The sequence below is a fragment of the Diadema antillarum genome, unplaced genomic scaffold (assembly GCF_040938485.1).
Source record: "Diadema antillarum isolate AM-2024a unplaced genomic scaffold, OU_Dant_1.0 seq00001334_RagTag, whole genome shotgun sequence".
Taxonomy (NCBI): Eukaryota; Metazoa; Echinodermata; class Echinoidea; order Diadematoida; family Diadematidae; genus Diadema; species Diadema antillarum.
The window spans coordinates 217,459-237,256 of NW_027272104.1; the positions used below are offsets into that span (position 1 = coordinate 217,459).

General features: G+C 35.8%; 1 protein-coding gene across 1 annotated transcript; it reads right to left on the minus strand.

The window, feature by feature from the left end:
- Positions 1-7,613: 7,613 nt before the first annotated feature.
- LOC139708418 (cathepsin D-like) lies at positions 7,614-16,986 on the minus strand. Its single transcript, XM_071620369.1, has 9 exons — positions 16,928-16,986; positions 16,367-16,514; positions 13,547-13,670; positions 12,699-12,817; positions 11,361-11,560; positions 10,796-10,918; positions 9,765-9,903; positions 8,879-8,977; positions 7,614-7,619 (listed from the first exon to the last, which is right to left on the minus strand). The coding sequence occupies exons 1-9, from the start codon at positions 16,984-16,986 to the stop codon at positions 7,614-7,616; spliced, it is 1,017 nt and encodes a 338-aa protein (XP_071476470.1).
- Between the last annotated feature and the right edge of the window lie 2,812 nt (positions 16,987-19,798).

A 19,798-nucleotide genomic window follows, 5' to 3' on the forward strand; every position in this document is an offset into this window, starting at 1 on the left:
AGTTTCTAATGTCAAAGTTTTAACACTCGGGTTATAGAGATTTATATGTAACGTGAGGGACAATGGAGATCAAATTTACAACAGTTTAGAAATTCAACAAATTAGCCTACTTTTTCGTTGCAAAAGTAGTTTATATTATACATGCTCATAATGGTTGCATACCAATACCAAATGCTAGATTTTTGGTTTTCTTTTCTGCTCATTTTCCATTATTTTTCACTTTTTAAACAGTACATTTTCATCTTTCTTATGTTACACTGTAATAAAATCTCCCATTCCCCAAATGGGGCCTGTGATTCAGTTTTGTGTAAACCGAAATTATGGAGGCTATGCCAAAGGCATTGGACCTTACCAGTTGTAGAATCAAATATCCAGCAATGACACAGATGCAGTGTTTCCTGTCTTGTGCCGAGAAGGAATCCAAAGTTGAATGATGTAACAAGAAATGTGTAGATGTTACCAAGCATGTTTGTATTGTGCCAGATTATTACACAGTAGTTTACTTAAATTTATGCTTTGCACTCATGTGCTCAAAAAGTTCAATATGCATGCAGTACCTCCAACATTCCTAGGCCATCTATTACTCGGTAAATGTAGCAAAGTGGGCCTTTCAAAACATCAGGTCCTGCTTTCTTGGTTATTTCTGGTGATCAGTCAAAAGTGATAACTTACAAGAAATCTCAGATTGTGTAGAAAAGTTTGTTCGATTCTTGTTGGCTATCTCGATAAGATAATGTTAGGACCGTCACGCCTCATACCTCAAATAAGAAGATAAAGTGCGCTTTAAAAATGCCATTATCTCTTAATTTGATCAGAAACGTTTGTTGTTTTTTCAGCTCGAGGGAAAATTTGAATTACACAACCTTCCCGGATTTGAAAATTTTGCAGTTTGGCTTGACAATCCTGTGGGAATATATTTCAGATCTCGATTTCATGTTATGAATAAGTCTTCTTCCTGCATCTCTCAATTTCTCCCTGTTCCACCGAGAATGTCAGGTTGCTTCCTTGGTAACTATTTTTCCATGTTTGCTTTTCATGTCACTTTGAAAGGATGTTAGAAATCCTGAATTATCCGGTATATGCTCATTATTGTAGAAAGTAGGGATTCTGTTAAAACACTAAGAAAAGTCTATCAACTAGATAGACTGAGAAAAGCACATCAACTAAAGCGATATTCAACTTCTGCGTGTTCAGAGATAAGCATGTAAGCCTGTGAAAGTAAATTGTGACTTTTGATTTTCATTAACTTAGCCACTTATTTGACATGTGCGTCGATGACTTGCGTGGAGTTGACTGTATCTGGGGCCACCATGTATGTCAAGTGTATTCATTTCAGTTGTGTTCCATTTAAAGAATTGAGGTTTTCCTTAGAGATTCTTATTGATATGACTGTATTCAAAAGTGGATATCAATATTTGAAGTCTTAGATATGATTTTAATTACAAAGTTAGAGAAATCATGACTGTTTTATGGGTGTAGATTGAGTTAGTGTACAACTTTGTGCAAAACTGTTGTGGAGAAGAGGGATTCATTGATACATAAATTGTTCCTTTTTTATTTGAGACACTGTGGAATACATATGTATTAACCTTGTGTATAACAACATTAATAAGATCAGCTTGTATTCCATTTGGCAAAATCATGTTTGAATAGGTATGTAAGTGTAAAATTTATGAATATGGTGCTTGAAGTGTATGATGAGCTGAAATGAACATGATTTAAACCTCCATGTTGTTCACAGCTATATACAAACTGCAATATTGAATAAGAAATGTGCTTACTATAGTATCCTGGTAATAAGGATACTACATGTATTACTATAACAAATTTATTACAAATCTAGTTCATATATTGTTGTTTTTACTGATTAATACTCAAGGATAAACATAACATTGTTTGCAGTGATACACAAGGACCCATAAGAGATGATTGTACTACACTGTACATTTATAACCATTATCATTGTTACTATTCCTTGAAACGCTTTTGAAACGAAGCAATAAAAAGAAACTACACTCACATTTTGTTTCTGCACATATTTCCCTGCACTAACCTATGGTCAATTCATCATTATGTCGATAGAGCTATGAAGTCTGTAGAATTAAAGAAAGAAAACACAATATTATCACATATAGACAACTGTACAGTCAACCTTGCTTAAGTTGACCTAAGTCGAATAATCGCCTGAATCGAAGGTTTTTTCAAGTCCTCTTTTCTTTATGTTCTATCGATTTTTATCCCTCATAAGTCGATTTTTCTCTAAATCAAAGCTATTTCTTCAGTCCAATAATAGATCCAACTTAGGCAAGGTTGACTCTATTTTAATAGTCACAGAATACAGGAAAAATTCAGCGAGGAGTTGACGTAACCTACAGTACACTACAGATGTATCACTATTAAAAGACAGTTACAAACAGTACAATACCCCCACCAAACACTTCTGTTCTGATACACTGCTGAGCATAATCAACAGTAACTTAAACACATACAACAAGCTGTAAAATAATAGCTAATACAATAATAATTGCTACACAGACATGGATGTTAACTTTCCAAAAAACGACAAATCGTGTCTTACATTTTAACTTGAAATAACAGCTACATTAAAAAAAGCAATAAAAGAATATGAATATGACATTTTATTTGAAGTAGAAGTATCAGTTATGCATGCTGCAAAATTTGTTGTTAATTGTAGGACCATAATGTACTGTTACCATGGCAACTTTCAGAAAATGTGTCTTTCATGTCTTTGCCTCGTGTCACTTGTGGGCTAAATTTATTCTTGATTGCTTCAAAATTTGGTAAAGTGGTCCACATTTTCCTGATTTTTGGCCATAATGTGCCAACGCTATGGTAACATACTTTCTGCTACTTTTGAAAAATGTTTTACTTTACATTACAATCTCCATTTGCCAAATTTCTTCTCAGTCGCTTGCAAATTGAAAAATTACAATCTGCAAGGCTCTTTTCCTGATTCGCGGGCCATAATGGGCTGCTTTCATGGGAACGCACTTCTACCACATGTAAAAATCTGTCCTGCACAACTTTGTATTACAGTCATCATGTACCCCAAGTTTCCTTTAAATTGCATAAAATCTAGAGAATTTCAACACAAAGTGTGCAATTCTTTTTTCTGATTTTTAGACCAAATGCACTGTTACCATGGCAATGAACTTTCCAGTACTGTTAAAAAGAAGGACGAAGAGGTATTGGTGTCAGGGAGATAGTGTCAGGTTGTCCACGAAGCCATCTTGAAAAGTATTACATGTATTTGCTTTTCCTCGCAATACTAACACTATTATGCATTTAGATATCACAAAATGAAACATTCAAAGTTTCACTATAAGTATCTGGGGCCCGTTGCATAAAACTTACCATTGAATTTCAGTGGTAACTACCGTCAAAATTAGGCATCACAGCCAATCAGCATCAAGGATTATAAAATTTACCGCTGATTTGAAGACTTACCGCTAGAAAGGAGCGGTAAGTCCAGCGGTAAGGGTTTTATGCAGCAGGGCCCTGGTATGCAACATGAAATTGGAAAAAAAAAACAACAACAACAACAATAAGCACACAAAGTTAATGTGCACCAAAACTCTGGAATTCTCTTCCTTCCCATCCCCGAGATGCATCAACTGTCAACAGCTTCAAGAACTCACTGAAAACTTACCCCATTTCGCACTGTTACACTCAATAATTTTCTGTAGATTAAGTTTTCTTTATTTGTTTGCATTTTTTTTCTGTTTATGCATAATGTTATGAATGTGAACCGCATATAGAGACTTATGCTTTTGTTATGCGCTATATAAGACATCATTCTTATTATTATGATTAAGTACGGCAAAATTTCTACCCCTTATAAATCTCGGTGCGTAAAGAAATTATGCCGTCACACAAATAATAGTACACTAACACATGTAAGAATCTCTCGTTTCATTTAGCCTATTCAATCCAGTTATGTGAGGCTTTATCGTGCTGGTGATTACCATGCTATATACAGTACTGCGCCTTATGACAGAAATGATTCTTGATTGTAGATGAGCCTGTACAGGTTCCGTGATATTTGAGAAAGTAACCTTCCATCATAAGTGTGAGACATTAGGTTTGAGGATTATTCAGCTTGCATCTCGGCAGCTAGCGATCAGTGACTTATCATTGTCTAAAAAAATAATAATGATTAGGGTCTATGTAATTACAATGATAACAATGAATGCTTCTAGAACGATTGTATTGTTGTCATAATTAATACCCCATTACCACTCATCACTACTGCTATCATTATTACTATCGTGAGCGCTATTTTCTATGATTATAAATTGACATTACCTTTTCTTTTGTAGGGATATACATTGTGCTACTGCTACTCCAGGACATCCCCAAAACAAAACAAAACAAAAAATAAAAAAGCAACAACAACAAACTCCTCTTCATCATAGATATCAGAGAATTTTTCCCCCATGATTCATCGTTTTCCATGATCCACCTGGTACTAATACCTAGACAAGAGCAGCGAACCCAACTCGGTTGTTTCCACGGTCGAACATCGTGTATACACTGCGAAGAAGGGCTGTCCCAAATACCAGATTGTGTGATCACCAAGATCGACGAATGTAGCGAGACATACGGCTTCACGACCTCGCGTGAGCTATATCAAACACAAAGATGCAAGAAGGAGAAAAACACATACACAACTGTACGTACGATACACGTATCGGAGATAAATAAGTAAGTAAAATAGCTAAAGAATTAAACAGAGAAAAAAATAAAACACACGCACACACACACACACACACACACAATTTTACTTTAATTTTGTGGCTCAACACAGGAATCTCTTGGATCGAAAAGATAAAGAAAAACACACACTGTACAAAGAAAAAAGCATATGATACAACATGAAACTGATAAAAAAAGAAATAATTCTTTGAAATTTGCCAGGTATGACAAAGTGCTTTAAAGACCATTATGTATGCCTACTGTGACGTAAGATGAAAGAAAAAAAAATCTCGAAATTTCAACATTCAATTCAATTCAATTCATTTATTTTCATTCTTTTTTTTTCTTTCAACAAAAACACAACACAAGATAAATCAGGTATTACATCATAAACAAAAATATTTGGCTTTGCAATAAATAAATGATATCGATAAACATAAGAGCGCATACTGGTTAAAAAAAATAATACAAAGTCATGCTTCAGTTGAAAAAAAGGAAGAAAGAATAGAGAGGTCCACGAAAAAGCAAAGCTTGTAGATTGTGAACCACTCATAAAACTTATGAATTACTTATTTACAAACACTTGTGACAAATATGATATACGACAGGACGGGACAAAACAGAAGAAACACAACAACATGACACAACTTGCCAGAATAGATGAAAAGTATGGAAGGAAAGAAAGAAAAAGAGAGAATGAGAGAATGAGAGAATGCCTACACGCTAAACAAGGGAAATGGAACAGGGGATGGATAGAGAATGTGCTTTATAGAGTTGGCGCTGCATGCAGCTGTGCAAGGATTGTGATGGCTACTTCTTTACGTAATAATGAATTCAGTGATTGAATGATTGGTGGGTGGATGATAAAACCTGAGGTTGACGAGACCTATATATAGCAAAGGGAAAAAAAAAGATATCAGAGAGGATTTAATAGAAAAGATTTCATTAAATCAGAGAGGATTTAATAGAAAAGATTTCAACTTGCGCTTAAAAGAATACAAAGATGGGGAATTTTTTATTTCACAGCTCAGTGAGTTCCAAAATCTAGGACCGGTGTATATAAATGTATTCTGAGCCAATAAAGTTCTCAGGAGGGGTAAGTGAAACTCATTAGATTGTCTAGTGGGATAATCATGAAAAGACTGGTTCCGTGGGAACATTGAATTGAAAATACTGGGAAGTGCATTTGCATTGTAATTAAACATAAATTGACCAAGTTGCAAAAAAAATACAAATCTTTAATTTTCAAAATCTTACATTCAGTAAATAATGGCTCTGTATGGGAACGTGGCGGGACGCCACAAATAATAACGAATAACCTTTTTTTTTTTTTTTGGTAATAACAGTAGTTTATCTAGTAAATTTTGATGAGCACTTCCCCACGCTAGGAGTCCGTAATTAAGATAAGGTAAAATTAGAGAAAAATACAACGTCAACAAGAGGACAATGGAATATGAAACTTGAGTCTATCAATAATACCAATATTGCGTGAAATTATTGTACTGATGTTTGTAATATGCGGCCTCCACGAAAGTTTATCGTCCACTGTGATACCAAGGAATTTTATATGAGAAACTCGTTCTAACAAAGTGTCATCAAAAGCAATACCTGCGCCTAAATCTTCTAAAGAATTACTATAAAGCATATACTTAGTTTTCTGGAGATTAAGTGATAATTTATTAGATCTTATCCACTGAGTTACTTTTTTCAATTCGGAATTAACGATGCGTATCTGGATTTGGTAAGAAAAGAAAATATCTTTCCGTGTATTCCATAATGAGACAGTTTATAAAGTAATATTTCATGATTAATTGTATCGAAGGCCTTGTAGAAGTTCAGGAAGATACCAATAAGATGAGAATGATTATCAATAGTATGCGCAGCGTGGTCAATAAACTTTAAAAGAGCATGAATGGTGCTGTGTTTCTGACGAAACCCAAATTGAGAATTTGTAAAAACATTATGCAAATTCAGAAAATTAATTGTTCTTGTAAATATCAATTTTCCCAATATTTAAGATGAAGATGACAGCAAAGAAATAGGTCTATAATTACATATATCAGAATCATCTCCTTTTCTAAATAAAGGGAAAACCTTAGCTATTTTCATAAAATCAGGAAAACGCCACTTGATAAGGATTTATTGAAAATATATGAAAGTGGGTCAGCAATTGAAGATATGATTCCCTTTAAAATAAAATTACTGATATCGTCATAACCGGCACTTCGCTTGTTATTCATTGCGGTAACAATATCTATTATTTCATATTTTGTTGTTAGAACAAAAAAAAAAATAGAACTAGAATTGGATTGACCTAAGAATTTAGAAAAATGTATATTTGACTGCGGAATTTTTTCTGCCATATTCTCTCCAATCATTGAAAAATAAGTTAAAAATATTGATTATATCATTGGGATCTTCAAAAACTATATTATCATGTCTTATTTTTGTAATTTCTGATTTCTTTCTTGATATATTCATAGCCAGCTTCAACACCTTCCATGTATTTTTTTATATCATGTTTATATTTTTCTAACTGAATCATATAATATTTTCTCTTTTCCAACCGTATAATCTTAGTTAAAATAGTTTTTATACGAAGTGTATTTATTTTTTGACTTCTCAGTTTTTTTTTTGTTTTTGATTTATAATATAGCCTATTTTTTCTATTTATTGAGCGAAGAAGAGATTTTGTAATCCATGGTAATTTTTTTTTGGGGGGAAGTTTTATAATTAACTGATTTTTCTTTTAATCTGGGAATATATTCATCTAGATATCTATTAATCATCCCTGAAAAATTCTTAAACGATACATTTATATCATCATTATCATAAACACTAGACCAATCAGCCCTATCTAAGTTAGCACCAAGCTAGCCAAATTTTCTGGTGTAGCTCTACGTCTGGATGAAGAAGAATGAAACGTATTAACACAGTGTTTAAGGTAAAAACATTTAACACAACGTTGAGATTATTATAAACAAGGACAATTATGGGAAGATTGGTGTGAATGATTAAGGACAGAAAAGATATATCACGTAAGTTCACTAATTCTAACACGTTTGATACTTAACTAGGGCATAAATATGATTTCCCAAGACATCACACATTCATGAAATTACAAAGGGTTATATTTCATCATAGGGGCTCATCACACGGGGACTCACTTGAGTCTTTGACTCAGGTGAGATTAAAATGCGTGCAGTTATCAGGTTCTGTCTGAGTCGAGAGTTATTCCCCATTTTCTGGATAAGAAGAGCACATGTTTTAAACAATGTACACATGCACTCAATGATTTTGACGGGCCACCAAAATACAAAATATCTTTTAAAAGATAATCACCCAACATCTGATATTCTGTTAGGTCCGGGCCAAGGGCTATCGCTAATGTGAAGCCTTAATCTATTATGATTATATCATAGAGTATCATATAGTGTAAAGAAACGCACAAAATATGCCGTCTTATCTTCTAAGACCAAAGCATGAAATGAATGAAAAGAGGTGAAGAATATAATTAACAGAAATGAATTACGTAGCATTTACAAACACTGACACATAGAACTGATCCATATTTTATATTGTCTGCTCGGCCAATCTTCACATACCAGTATAAGTGTGGGCCAAATTTTTTGAAATAACCTTTGCCTTTGTGTAGGCCTACTGAGTGCCGATTGGCACAGAAAACCCCACAGTGTTGTACACATCACTTTCCAAATTCCCTGGACAGAAAAGGTTAACTTTTCCCCAGCCGACCCATCTCCATTCCCAGAAATTTTAATCCATATTCTCCTTCTAATCTACCTTGTCCAAGCAACGTAAGCCTACCGAATGATATCCTGAAGACTATAATTTATAGAACAAAAATGTAAAGAAAATGTGTTCTGAGTCACCATTATGTGATTTCTGCTCAAAGTGTAGACCTACGGATTTGTCAAATTCGCCAAAACTCCAGGGTAATTTTTGTCGCTTTCGTCTTAACGTACTTATCGGGTTTAGGCGATTTATAGAAAGCCTTCGGCGATTACCAGAGTAGTAACAAATCACCTTTCCTCTTCCTTGCCTTCTTTGCATTTTCTTTTTCGGCATGAAGGCGGGTGGACGAGTTTTAATGAGTCTCCTTGCTTTTGCATAACATGAAGACTTCCTATACCTGCCCACTTACCTTGTTAACATAGTCCCGCCCGGTTAAGACGTATGCCATGCCGTTCAGGGTGAAGGTAATGTCAGGAAGAACGTCAATGTCACTACAGGGAACAATGTACTGTCAAAGAACATAACCACAAAGATTGCATAACCACAGAATTGCAAACTAATACGGTTTGACATAACGACACACTGTTTTAGAGTGCAATCGCATATATCATTGTATGTAGATGCATGAGCATGACTTGCATCGTAAATCAACGAAGTGCCAGCAGGTCAGATTTTTTTTCTCTCTCTTTTTTAAAAAAATGATTAGAATCAAAATGATGAAAAAGAGTTTGCTAGCTATAGCTTTAAGAATATGTAAGTCTCTAAATCATTCAAATTTGATATGCCTGACCCGTTAATGTAACCAATTAATAACCTGTTGATGATGAAAGTAGAGATGCCACTAAACATTCTAAATAATCAAAATGAACCATGTGGTTTAGGGTTCATTCGACAACAATACTATAGGTGTGGGAGATAAAAGGGGGATTTTAAACTCATCATTAGCGTCAAAGGCGGCCTTGCGACTCCAAGGTCAAAGGATCGAAGCTACAGGCGTACTAATGGCTTTATCCTGATAGTTCTTATATGCACAGTATATAAATCATTTATTTATTTATTCGTTTATATCTATTTACTTATTTATTTACTTATTCATTTATTTGTGATTTGTTTATTCATTTATTTATTTAATTTTCCTTCCATTGAAGTGGGGGGGGGGGGACAAAATACCTATCGATTTAAAGCTTGGCATTTGGAGAATTCATATCAAACCCCCCAAATTTTGTGCTCCCTCTTATGGATATCATGGAAATGCATATCAAATGTCAAAATAAATATTGTTGTGCTCCACGAACCTCCCCGTATGTTACTTCAATAGCGTCGAGTTTCTCCATGAAGCCGTCGATGAGGGGGGTAGGCACACCCACAGCCGAGCAACCAGTGTCAACTACTGCCTGGTAGTTTACAGATATTACACTCGACCCGAGGGTTACACTGTGAAAAGAATATAAACACAAGTGCACCAACATCAAAATGACACATGGAGAAATAAAGGAAACACATTTAGATATCAGCAATTCAATGCAAAAGTATTCAAAACATCGAAGGAGAAATATTCATTTTGTAGTAACTCTACACTAAATGCGTGCCCCTTACTATTTATTGATATGTACTGCTGTGACATACAGTTCTGTCAGGTTGTTGTTGTTGTTGTTGTTTTACTATAGAACAAATTTCTCAATTAAAAAAAAAAATGAGAAGACAAACAAAGATGACAAAACTCTCTGCAATAGCCAAGCTTTTGTGAGCCTTTTTGTCTGCCAGCATTTAGAATTACTTTTTGGTGTCTCCGGGCTTTTTTTCCCGCCATTTTCAAATGTGAAAAACATATTCACGACTGGTTTCGGCCCTTCACGGCCCATTTCGGGTCTCTCTTTCTTTCAAATGACATTCCAGAAGACCACAATATTAAACGGCAAGTTCACTTTGATATATGAGTGGATTGAGTAAACGCAGCAATACTTGTAGAACACAACTTAAAGAAAATCGGACAACCTGTATGTTGAAAGGTAATATTATTCCCTCCTTCTTTCTCGAAGAGAATTGGAAGAGAAGAGCAAAGTGCGCTTTCATTATGAGAGAAAATTTGAAAATATTTTGACTCTTCTTTCTTGTTATCGTTGTACATACGTGACATCAATATAAATATAGAGAAGAATATAATGTATAAATTGAAATATAAATTCGTATCATTCGAAAGTTAATTGTTCGCTTTTCCCTCAGACTTTTACTGATGTGATTTACTAATATTCCTTCATTCACTCAATCTACATAATTAGTGAACCGTCCTTGGCAAACGACTTTTATGTGTATCATCGATTCCTACCTCTCCACGTTGATCTGCCACAGTCCTTGATGAGACACATTTACGTAGTGGAAGTCTCCAGTGTAGCGTAGAGGATCTGCTCCGCCGAAGACAATCTCACCTGCAGGACGATCTGAAGAGTTCCTAGACAGTGGACACGAAGAAAAAGAGAAAGAAATAAGCCGGCCGTTCCCACTCTCCTCTTAAAATTCCTGCGTAGAGCGACGATCGTTTTCACTGGGGATCCAACTTGATATTTTTGAAGTTTTTAATGTACATTCCATTTTGTGTGTGTGTGTGTGTGTGCGTGTGTGTGTGTGTGTGTGTGTGTGTGTGTGTGTTGAATAATTGCTTTGGTTCAAATGCAGTATAAACAGTCTTGTACATGCCAATTTCAAGTACATAATCACAACAATCGCGTTTTTATTCGGAGAACATATTGAAATGAAGACTTGGTCACAGTCATGTGTTTCGTTTTGATATTATCACATACGTGTATTTTTTCTTTTTGTTTTATATGATTCCTTGACCCGATCTAAACCTTCTAATCCACTCTCCGTACAAGGACGAGTTCTTGACGACTCACCTGCCGAGGTAGACTGAAAAAACGGGATCCTGAATGAGTCCCTGTTTGACGAGGTTGTCGAAGACGGGCACATTGCTAACTTGGGCTACGTTCGGATACGCCAACCCCAAAATGCCGTCGAACCTCGAAGTGAGCAAAGGGAACCCAGACACGGCGGTGGCTTCCCCGAAAAACTGGGCCTTCAGGGTTACGTCACCTATCTAAAGATATAAACGATTGAAACGTGTAACAAGCTTTGCATTTTGGCAATGGATAAAAGTGCTGTTTAGACATATCAAGATGGTATAGTTCAGGTTTATATAGGCTGCTTTTTTTTTCTTTTCAAGAGAACAGAACATGATATCCCTGGGGTACAAATACACGTACTTAAGATTATCTTCATCAATGTTTGCATCAGTCATTCTGACTAATATTGTTGATGTTTTGAAAGATATCTATATATGTTTTTTTAAACCACGGAGGTTTTTTTTTTCATCAGTGTTATTCCCTGTGGTTAAAATGATCATGTGCTCGATTTGTGTGTATTACTATGAACACCAAGTGAAAAGAACAAACTACATGTATAGTTTGGGATCTGAACCCATTCCACTGGTATTCGTTATTCCGCTTGTTCGTTTATCCGAAAATGAGATAGGGTTCGCTTTCATACGAAACACACCAATTTCCTGTATCTTGATGTTCCTTAATGTGAAAATGAAATAGGGTTGTTAAACGGATCATTTTGCTGCATTATTCCGAATGTTTGTTTTGGATTGATAATCCGACGTAAAAATAAGGTTCCTTATTCCGAAGGTTAATTAATTATTCCCGATGTTCGTTTTCGGAGTGGCAATCCGATTTGAAATAATATGTTCGTTAATCCGATAAATAGAAATAAGATGCCGTTTTTGGATTGACGAGCCTTCAGAATGAATCCTCGTTTTTCATTTTCCGATTAACGAAACTACGAAATATTCCCAACGAACCATACTTTATACTTTATTTTCGGGTAACAAACCTTCGGAACCGACCCTTATTTCATTTTGGGATTAACGAACCTGAGGAATGAAGCCACGTAATCGCTGCACCTGCTGCACTATATACCACTGAGCTGAAGCCACTTCGTGGTGGTGATACAATGTATACAATAATGTTAAAAAAAAGAAGAAAAGGAAACCGCGGTATTAATACTTTCTAAAAAAAAATCCCTTCTTTAAATTCTGAGAATTTTCTTATATCTTTACACCAAATGGTATTACACGAGACATTGAGTTTTTTATTTACTGTCATTACCATGCCACAAAGAGAACATTTCTTAATCTAGGAGGAGAGAAATATTCAAATATAGTTTTTTCTCACCGTGACAACATCTTGGCTCACAAAACCTTCGGCGTAACAGTTAGCGTAGACAATTGACCACTTGGTGCCATTCGCAACGTACGATGAGGACTTGGAACTGTTATAAGCGTGGTGGCGTCCTATAGAACGAAAGCAACATATTTTTATCAGTCCAATAACAAAAGTGGTGACACCCCCCCCCCCCCGTTAACTAATTCAGTCATTTCACGCATATGTTGTTATATCGTGAAAAATCATGTTAATATATTCCAAGTCAACATTGAATATGTTCGACTTTATGGAACTTAGTTATAGTATACATGTAATTCGAAGCCATTTAACATAGCTGTCGATTTTCACATAATTACCAAGATTTATGATCATTTTTATGTTTTATTGAAGTATTTCATTCCAAACTGTTTTTCTTTCTTGGTTCTTAGCTAGTTTCAGTTTAGCTAGTGTCAGTTTTACCATAGCTCACATGGTTTATCACATCATTTTAATCTTTCAAACATGTATGTTTTCCTTTTTAATTTGGGGTATCGAATTTTGTTGTCTGGCAAAAAAAAAAAAAAAGGTGTCGAGCCTTGTTTATAGCACTTTTCCTTTCAGCAGCGCCAAGAACCACATCAGGGCAATTACCCGCGGAGGACAATATTACCCAACGGCTACATACTGATCAGAGATAAGGTTAGAGTAAATACTGTTAGGTTTAAGGTTAAAGTTAGGTTTAGGTTCAAGATGAGGATTAGGGTTAGGGTAAGGGGAAGGGTTTAGGGTAATTGTCCAGGGGGTAATTGCCTTATAGACCAGCACAAAACAAAGAGAGATAACACTCTTGTAACCTGAGAGAAGACAGCATCACTTACTGATCCAGCCAGATTCTGGAGAAAACGAAGACGAAGCAATCCAAAGGTCAGTGCAGCCTGTATCAAATAGAACGCTGAAGGTCTGTGGCGGTGTTCCAAGTGAGAGAGATCCATAGTACTGGGCCTTTGGGTGGATCATGTGACCAGAAAAGAAAGATAAATAATACTAAAAGAAAAAAAAATTGTAAATCATTATAGGTTACCTTTACAATCGAGTAGACTAATAGGTCGTATATAGGTTCTGCAGGTGTGGATATTGTTTTTTAAGTTCCAATGTCATCATAGTCATGGTTTTCTTGAATTGTTCATTTCAAGATGCTTTAACTAAATGTATCGTGAGTTGAAGATTTTGATGAACAAGCTAATTAAAACTATGTAACAAGTTACTCTAACACCAATTTTAATCGTTAAGTTTCAAAGGAAATTATAAATATGTGTATAATTTTTAAGTTGCCGGGGCTACTGCTAATTCGAGCCCTATCATATATATATATATATATATATATATATATATATATATATATATATATGTTGATAAGGTAGTCCACGTGTTGGCAAGATAAAAAGATAAGTAACAAAGCTGCAACAAAGTTCATGCTGTATTCACCAACGGTTTATTTCTTCACACAAATTTTCGGGCGTCTCGCCGCCCTTTCTCAAGTGTTGATACTGAGAGAACAATAACAAAATTAAGCCATAACAATATATTGCAACCGTGTTACTAAGGATGCGCGCTTTAACGCATCCATGCTAGGCATCCTAACACCCAGCGCGCATCCTGGCAACAGTACAATGTTACGTCATAATGAAATTACAATGAGTATAAAGCATACATGAAAAAACTTGGCACGACTGATACAGAAGTAATTCCTCTGAATACGCAGCTGCGGTGGTAATGTAAAAGCAGTGCATTATTTCTTTCAAAATTCAACATACACATAAATTAACTTTAATTCTAGTGTATAGATAATCTTTACATAATCTGAAATTATCATGATCAATATAAACATTCGATTTTTTAAAATCAAACTGAATCGTCACACTGATGGTTATGCAAAATATGTGCAAGCAGTTTACCATTCCTTTCAAACTTCAGCATACACATACATTAACTTCCAAATTCTGGTGAGTAGATAGTCTTTAAATAATCTGAGACTATAGCATGAATATGAAATACGTGAAAAATCATATTTTTCTTCTTTTGATACAGATATCACACTTGGCTCCGGCCACACCCTCCATCCGACGTCAGGGGACTGCAACAGCAAGAATGTAGTATACAGCCTTACATGCAAGCAATGTCCCCTGGCTGTCTACATCGGAGAAACAACAAATTTTAGACAACGTTTCAACAATCACAAAAGCACAATCATTAGAAGTCAAACACAACATCCAGTCGCACAACACTTCAACAAACCAAATCACACACTAACAGATCTGCAATGTGCATTTTATACAAGGACATGGAAGCATTTGAAGAAAGACACGTGAAAGAACTAAAAACAATCATCCGCACACGAAGCTTCCAGGGACAGGGCATGAACATAGATCTATCATGGCTCACGAACTACACTTTTTACAAGTAGGTGCGCCGCTTATTGTTGTATGTTCTCCCGTTTACCCCGCTGCAATAGATCTTATTATTATATTGCTTGAGTGATATAATGCTGACGCTCCTTTTAACCATTTCTTGGAACCAGTCTTTTTTCCACTCCGAGACGTATTGTGACGTATCTTTTTAATCAAAAGAAGAAAAATATGATTTTTCACGTATTTCATATTCATGCTATAGTCTCAGATTATTTAAAGACTATCTACTCACCAGAATTTGGAAGTTAATGTATGTGTATGCTGAAGTTTGAAAGGAATGGTAAACTGCTTGCACATATTTTGCATAACCATCAGTGTGACGATTCAGTTTGATTTTAAAAAATCGAATGTTTATATTGATCATGATAATTTCAGATTATGTAAAGATTATCTATACACTAGAATTAAAGTTAATTTATGTGTATGTTGAATTTTGAAAGAAATAATGCACTGCTTTTACATTACCACCGCAGCTGCGTATTCAGAGGAATTACTTCTGTATCAGTCGTGCCAAGTTTTTTCATGTATGCTTTATACTCATTGTAATTTCATTATGACGTAACATTGTACTGTTGCCAGGATGCGCGCTGGGTGTTAGGATGCCTAGCATGGATGCGTTAAAGCGCGCATCCTTAGTAACACGGTTGCAATATATTGTTATGGCTTAATTTTGTTATTGTTCTCTCAGTATCAACACTTGAGAAAGGGCGGCGAGACGCCCGAAAATTTGTGTGAAGAAATAAACCGTTGGTGAATACAGCATGAACTTTGTTGCAGCTTTGTTACTTATATATATATATATATATATATATGTAGAGAGAGAGAGAGAAAGAAACACATACACATAATATATTATATGAATATGATATTATGCATAATGTATATTGGTAGATGCCTGTACTACTTGTGCATACCAGGAATCTACATCCCAAAAATGGCATTTCCATGGTGACTACGCACAAAAATGGACACACCCGAGGGGAAATGTTAGAAATGCTCATAATGTTTGAAAGCAATACTCATAATTGATAAAAGATCATGTCGAACATTTGAAAAAGAAATGGAAGTATACAGAAAAAAATACATCCATTCAAAAAGGTGATACGCTTGTATTCCTCTTTGTATCACCTGACTATACTTAATACTGGAAAATGTCGATTTACACAGATAAGCAATCATCGTTCTATTCCTCATAAAACCCGTCGCATCGTTTGGTTTTGCTAAGCGTACATCAAGATAGTCGCTCATGTTGACAGCGAAGGACGAGGCACGGCGACTGCGGCCTGGCGTCATGTTGGCTCTGGCAGTGGGAGTCTGGTTTAGGAGTCTCTTGTTGGTCATCTGCCCTCGATCAGAGTCCATCTTGTGGAGGGGAATCCTATAACAGAGGGGGTAGGGTAAAAGATGAGCTCATGCCAGCTTCTTAGACAGAAAATCATAAATGCAAGTGGAAGAAGTTTTGCTTTGACGTCATGTGGTTTGACCAGCAATCGACAGCAAACAGTATCAACCGGGGCAAATTTACGAAAATCTCGTATTGTGATATCTGCTGTGTTTACAATATTCTCTTCCCCCAAGCAGGTAATCATATTTCTGTATGATGTATTTTAGCTTCTATACAAATCACACGAGCGTGCACTTACCGCTGTCGACAAATAACTATTGATATGTCAATGTCTGATGTGTCTGATAATAAAACCAGTATAATCATGAACAAAAAATTATTAAAAACATCAGTTATTTCATGTCACAAGACTTTACCTCAAGTGTAATGAAGCATTACAATCATACCTGAAAAGTTTCCCATTCATCACTCCGATCAACATCAGCAAAGTCACAAACGTCTTCATCTTCTTTAATACAACGCCAGAACATGCAGCTCCGCAAAAGAACGAGGGCCTGAGTTTCAGTCGGAGAGGCAGGAAATGTAGGTAATGACCGGTGTGAAAGAGGTTTGCTAACTTATCTTTGGACTCCTGTGTCAGCTCTCGTACAAAAATCATACCACGAGGACTGGATCTCTCATTTCATCAAACGCAGATCGAGGGCAGGCCCATAGGCCTATTGTCGACAAGCGGACGAAGGGTCAGTTCGGACAATCAAGCGGCATTATTCGAAAGAAAAGCGCAGAAGCGCATGGGAACGGTCACTGGCACATTGGCATCAAATACAAGCATCAGTGTCTGCCCCTCCTATCAAATCTAGGTATTATATCACAGTTTCTGTAAAAATAGAAAATAATATGTGTACAAGTGTGGGTGTGTGTATGTGTGTGTATGTGTGTGTATGTGTGTATGTTACTATCTGTGCGTCGAATGGGACCAAAATGGATGTAAAATGCTGATGATGAGAATCGCACTTTAACGCGGGGGGGGGGGGGGGGGGATTCGGTCAGATCCTTGATTTGCGGTTTAGTGAGATTTCTACATGACAAAACCTCTCAGTTTAAATGTATCCCAAATTATTGTCTTTCCTCCCAGGGTCTGGATAGGTCAAATTCGTGAAAAGAACTAGGCAGCTACTGATGCATCAAGGTCCAAGTTCGCTACATTATAAGGCACCCTGTTGAATCAGGTAGGTGGGAGAGCTCTCCCACTTCCCTGGGTGAAAAAGGCCGATTATACCAACAACACTAAATTGAGAGTTTCTATTTGTATCGACATATGAAATAAAATGACGATGGAAATAACCAGTGGAGAGGAAGACTAATTTTATGATAAGAAGAAGTAAACTAGAGAAGATTAAAAAAAAAAGACGGGGGATAAAAAGGAAAGACAACTTTGATTAAAAACAATTTGTCCAGAAAAAGTTTCTGAACGTTACACATATGTACGTATGCATGTGAATGCAGTAAATATATAGAATACATATTGGTGTTTGCCTTGTTCGGCTTCCGCTATTTCTCGATCCACGTGTATATATAGTAGACATGGTAGATATCACTATGTTTCCCTTGTCTGTCTCTAATGAGCTTTGCTGCCATACCTCTCGGAGAACAATTAACTGAGATGATGTTTTATATCTGCTAACCCTTGCCGAAATAATTAACTTATCAATTTCCTTCGTCATTCGCTCATCTCAGAAATATTTGTTTGTTTTCTTCTTTTAAACAGCTAATGACCCGGAGCCTAATAGTTCAACTAGCTTCAGTGCATGAATGGGCATTGATATGACTTTGTTAAAGTAGAAATGAGATAAGATTACTGAAAACAGAAATAATCCCATGCAACCTTTGGTTTATTGCATACACTGTGTATACTTAGAATTAAACACATTTTTTTAATTGTCCATATCTTCTTTATAATGTATTTCATTTGGTTAATGCTTAGGATACCCGTCCATTATCTATATCTTTATAATAGTCCTACAAGTACAATGAAGTAGGACAATAGTCTGACAGTTCTGCAGTGAAACATTTAAGCTTGTCTTCATAATCCAAACCTATATGATATATGCAGGAAAGCATCGCCTGGCACGCTACACTTAAATCATTTTGAATTCTGCCAGTACGTTTGTCTGTGCGTTGATTCTTTCATCATTGTCATGCGGAGCGAATGTCTGATTTGTGTTTTCCCCAGTGTGGCTTCTGATCTTTGCGCTGTGGTGCCGAGTGTCGATTTCAGACAAAGAGCGCAGGAACGTACCAAAAAAAAAAAAACTTTTATTGTACTATGTTGGAGACATGCCTCTCATTGTACATTGCAAGAATGAGACGGGGTTCAGACAGAAGAGGTGTTGAGGGTTTATCAGGCGGTTATCATAGAATTTTATGTGATTCGTGTGAAACGACAGATCACCTGCTTCTATATAAATTCTTGTTTCTTTCTTTCTGTATAAATAAAAAAAAAGTATGTTTGACGTCATATGACGAGTGCGTCAATAGTGATATAGCGACACTGCAAATATGCTGGAAAATAGAAAGCACATCTTAAAGCCGTTATAGTTCATAGATATCATGATTCAATGGCAGTCAATTTTTTGGTCGAAATACCGAATGACATGATCTTATTCAATGGGTAGCTCACTCGGACGATTGTATCGCTTCCTTGATTGTGGTAGATGCGTAAAGTAGAGTGTGTGTCTCTAAAAATATTTCAGTTTAACGTGGTTGAAATTAAATTCACGCTTCTATTCAGGAATATTTTTTATACAATACATAGTGATCTTGGCAGATCCTGTAACTTGTCCGGGCATGTCCCCACCCCCATGTGTATTTTATAAACATCTCAAAATTTGCGTAGCCAATTGCCTAATCATGGATTATACGGATAACCGAATTTGTCAGTATTGACAAATTTCTAAGTCTAGTTTTCTTTTTATTTCTGTCATTCTCCTTACCAGTATACTATCTTCATTAAAAGTTAAAAGTTATCTTCATAAAAAGATACGAGAGCTCTTCCACATTCTTGTTTACAGTGTGAAGCTATTTTCAGCTGTTCTATAGACACCGTAATTTATCATTACTTGCCCGATTTTACCATCAATTTAATTCAATTCGAGTGATTTTATTTCCACATGAACCAATAAAAGCAATATACATTCCGTTTAGATGAGTGCATAATACTTTAAGAAATTTTGAATCACATAAGTTTGAACAAAACGTTGATATCAACTTTGTTTTTAGATAAATAAACAAGTAAGCCATACAATATTATCTTGTAA

Bases quoted from the DNA above. Each gene is read 5' to 3' on its own strand.
- LOC139708418 (XM_071620369.1), bottom strand. From the start codon at position 16,986: ATGAAGACGTTTGTGACTTTGCTGATGTTGATCGGAGTGATGAATGGG. The intron at 9,904-10,795 runs GTAGGAATCGAT...TTCTTTTCACAG, and splicing joins TGGCAGATCAACGTGGAGAG to TGTAACCCTCGGGTCGAGTG. The intron at 8,978-9,764 runs GTTCGTGGAGCA...GTTCTTTGACAG, and splicing joins TTGAAGTAACATACGGGGAG to TACATTGTTCCCTGTAGTGA.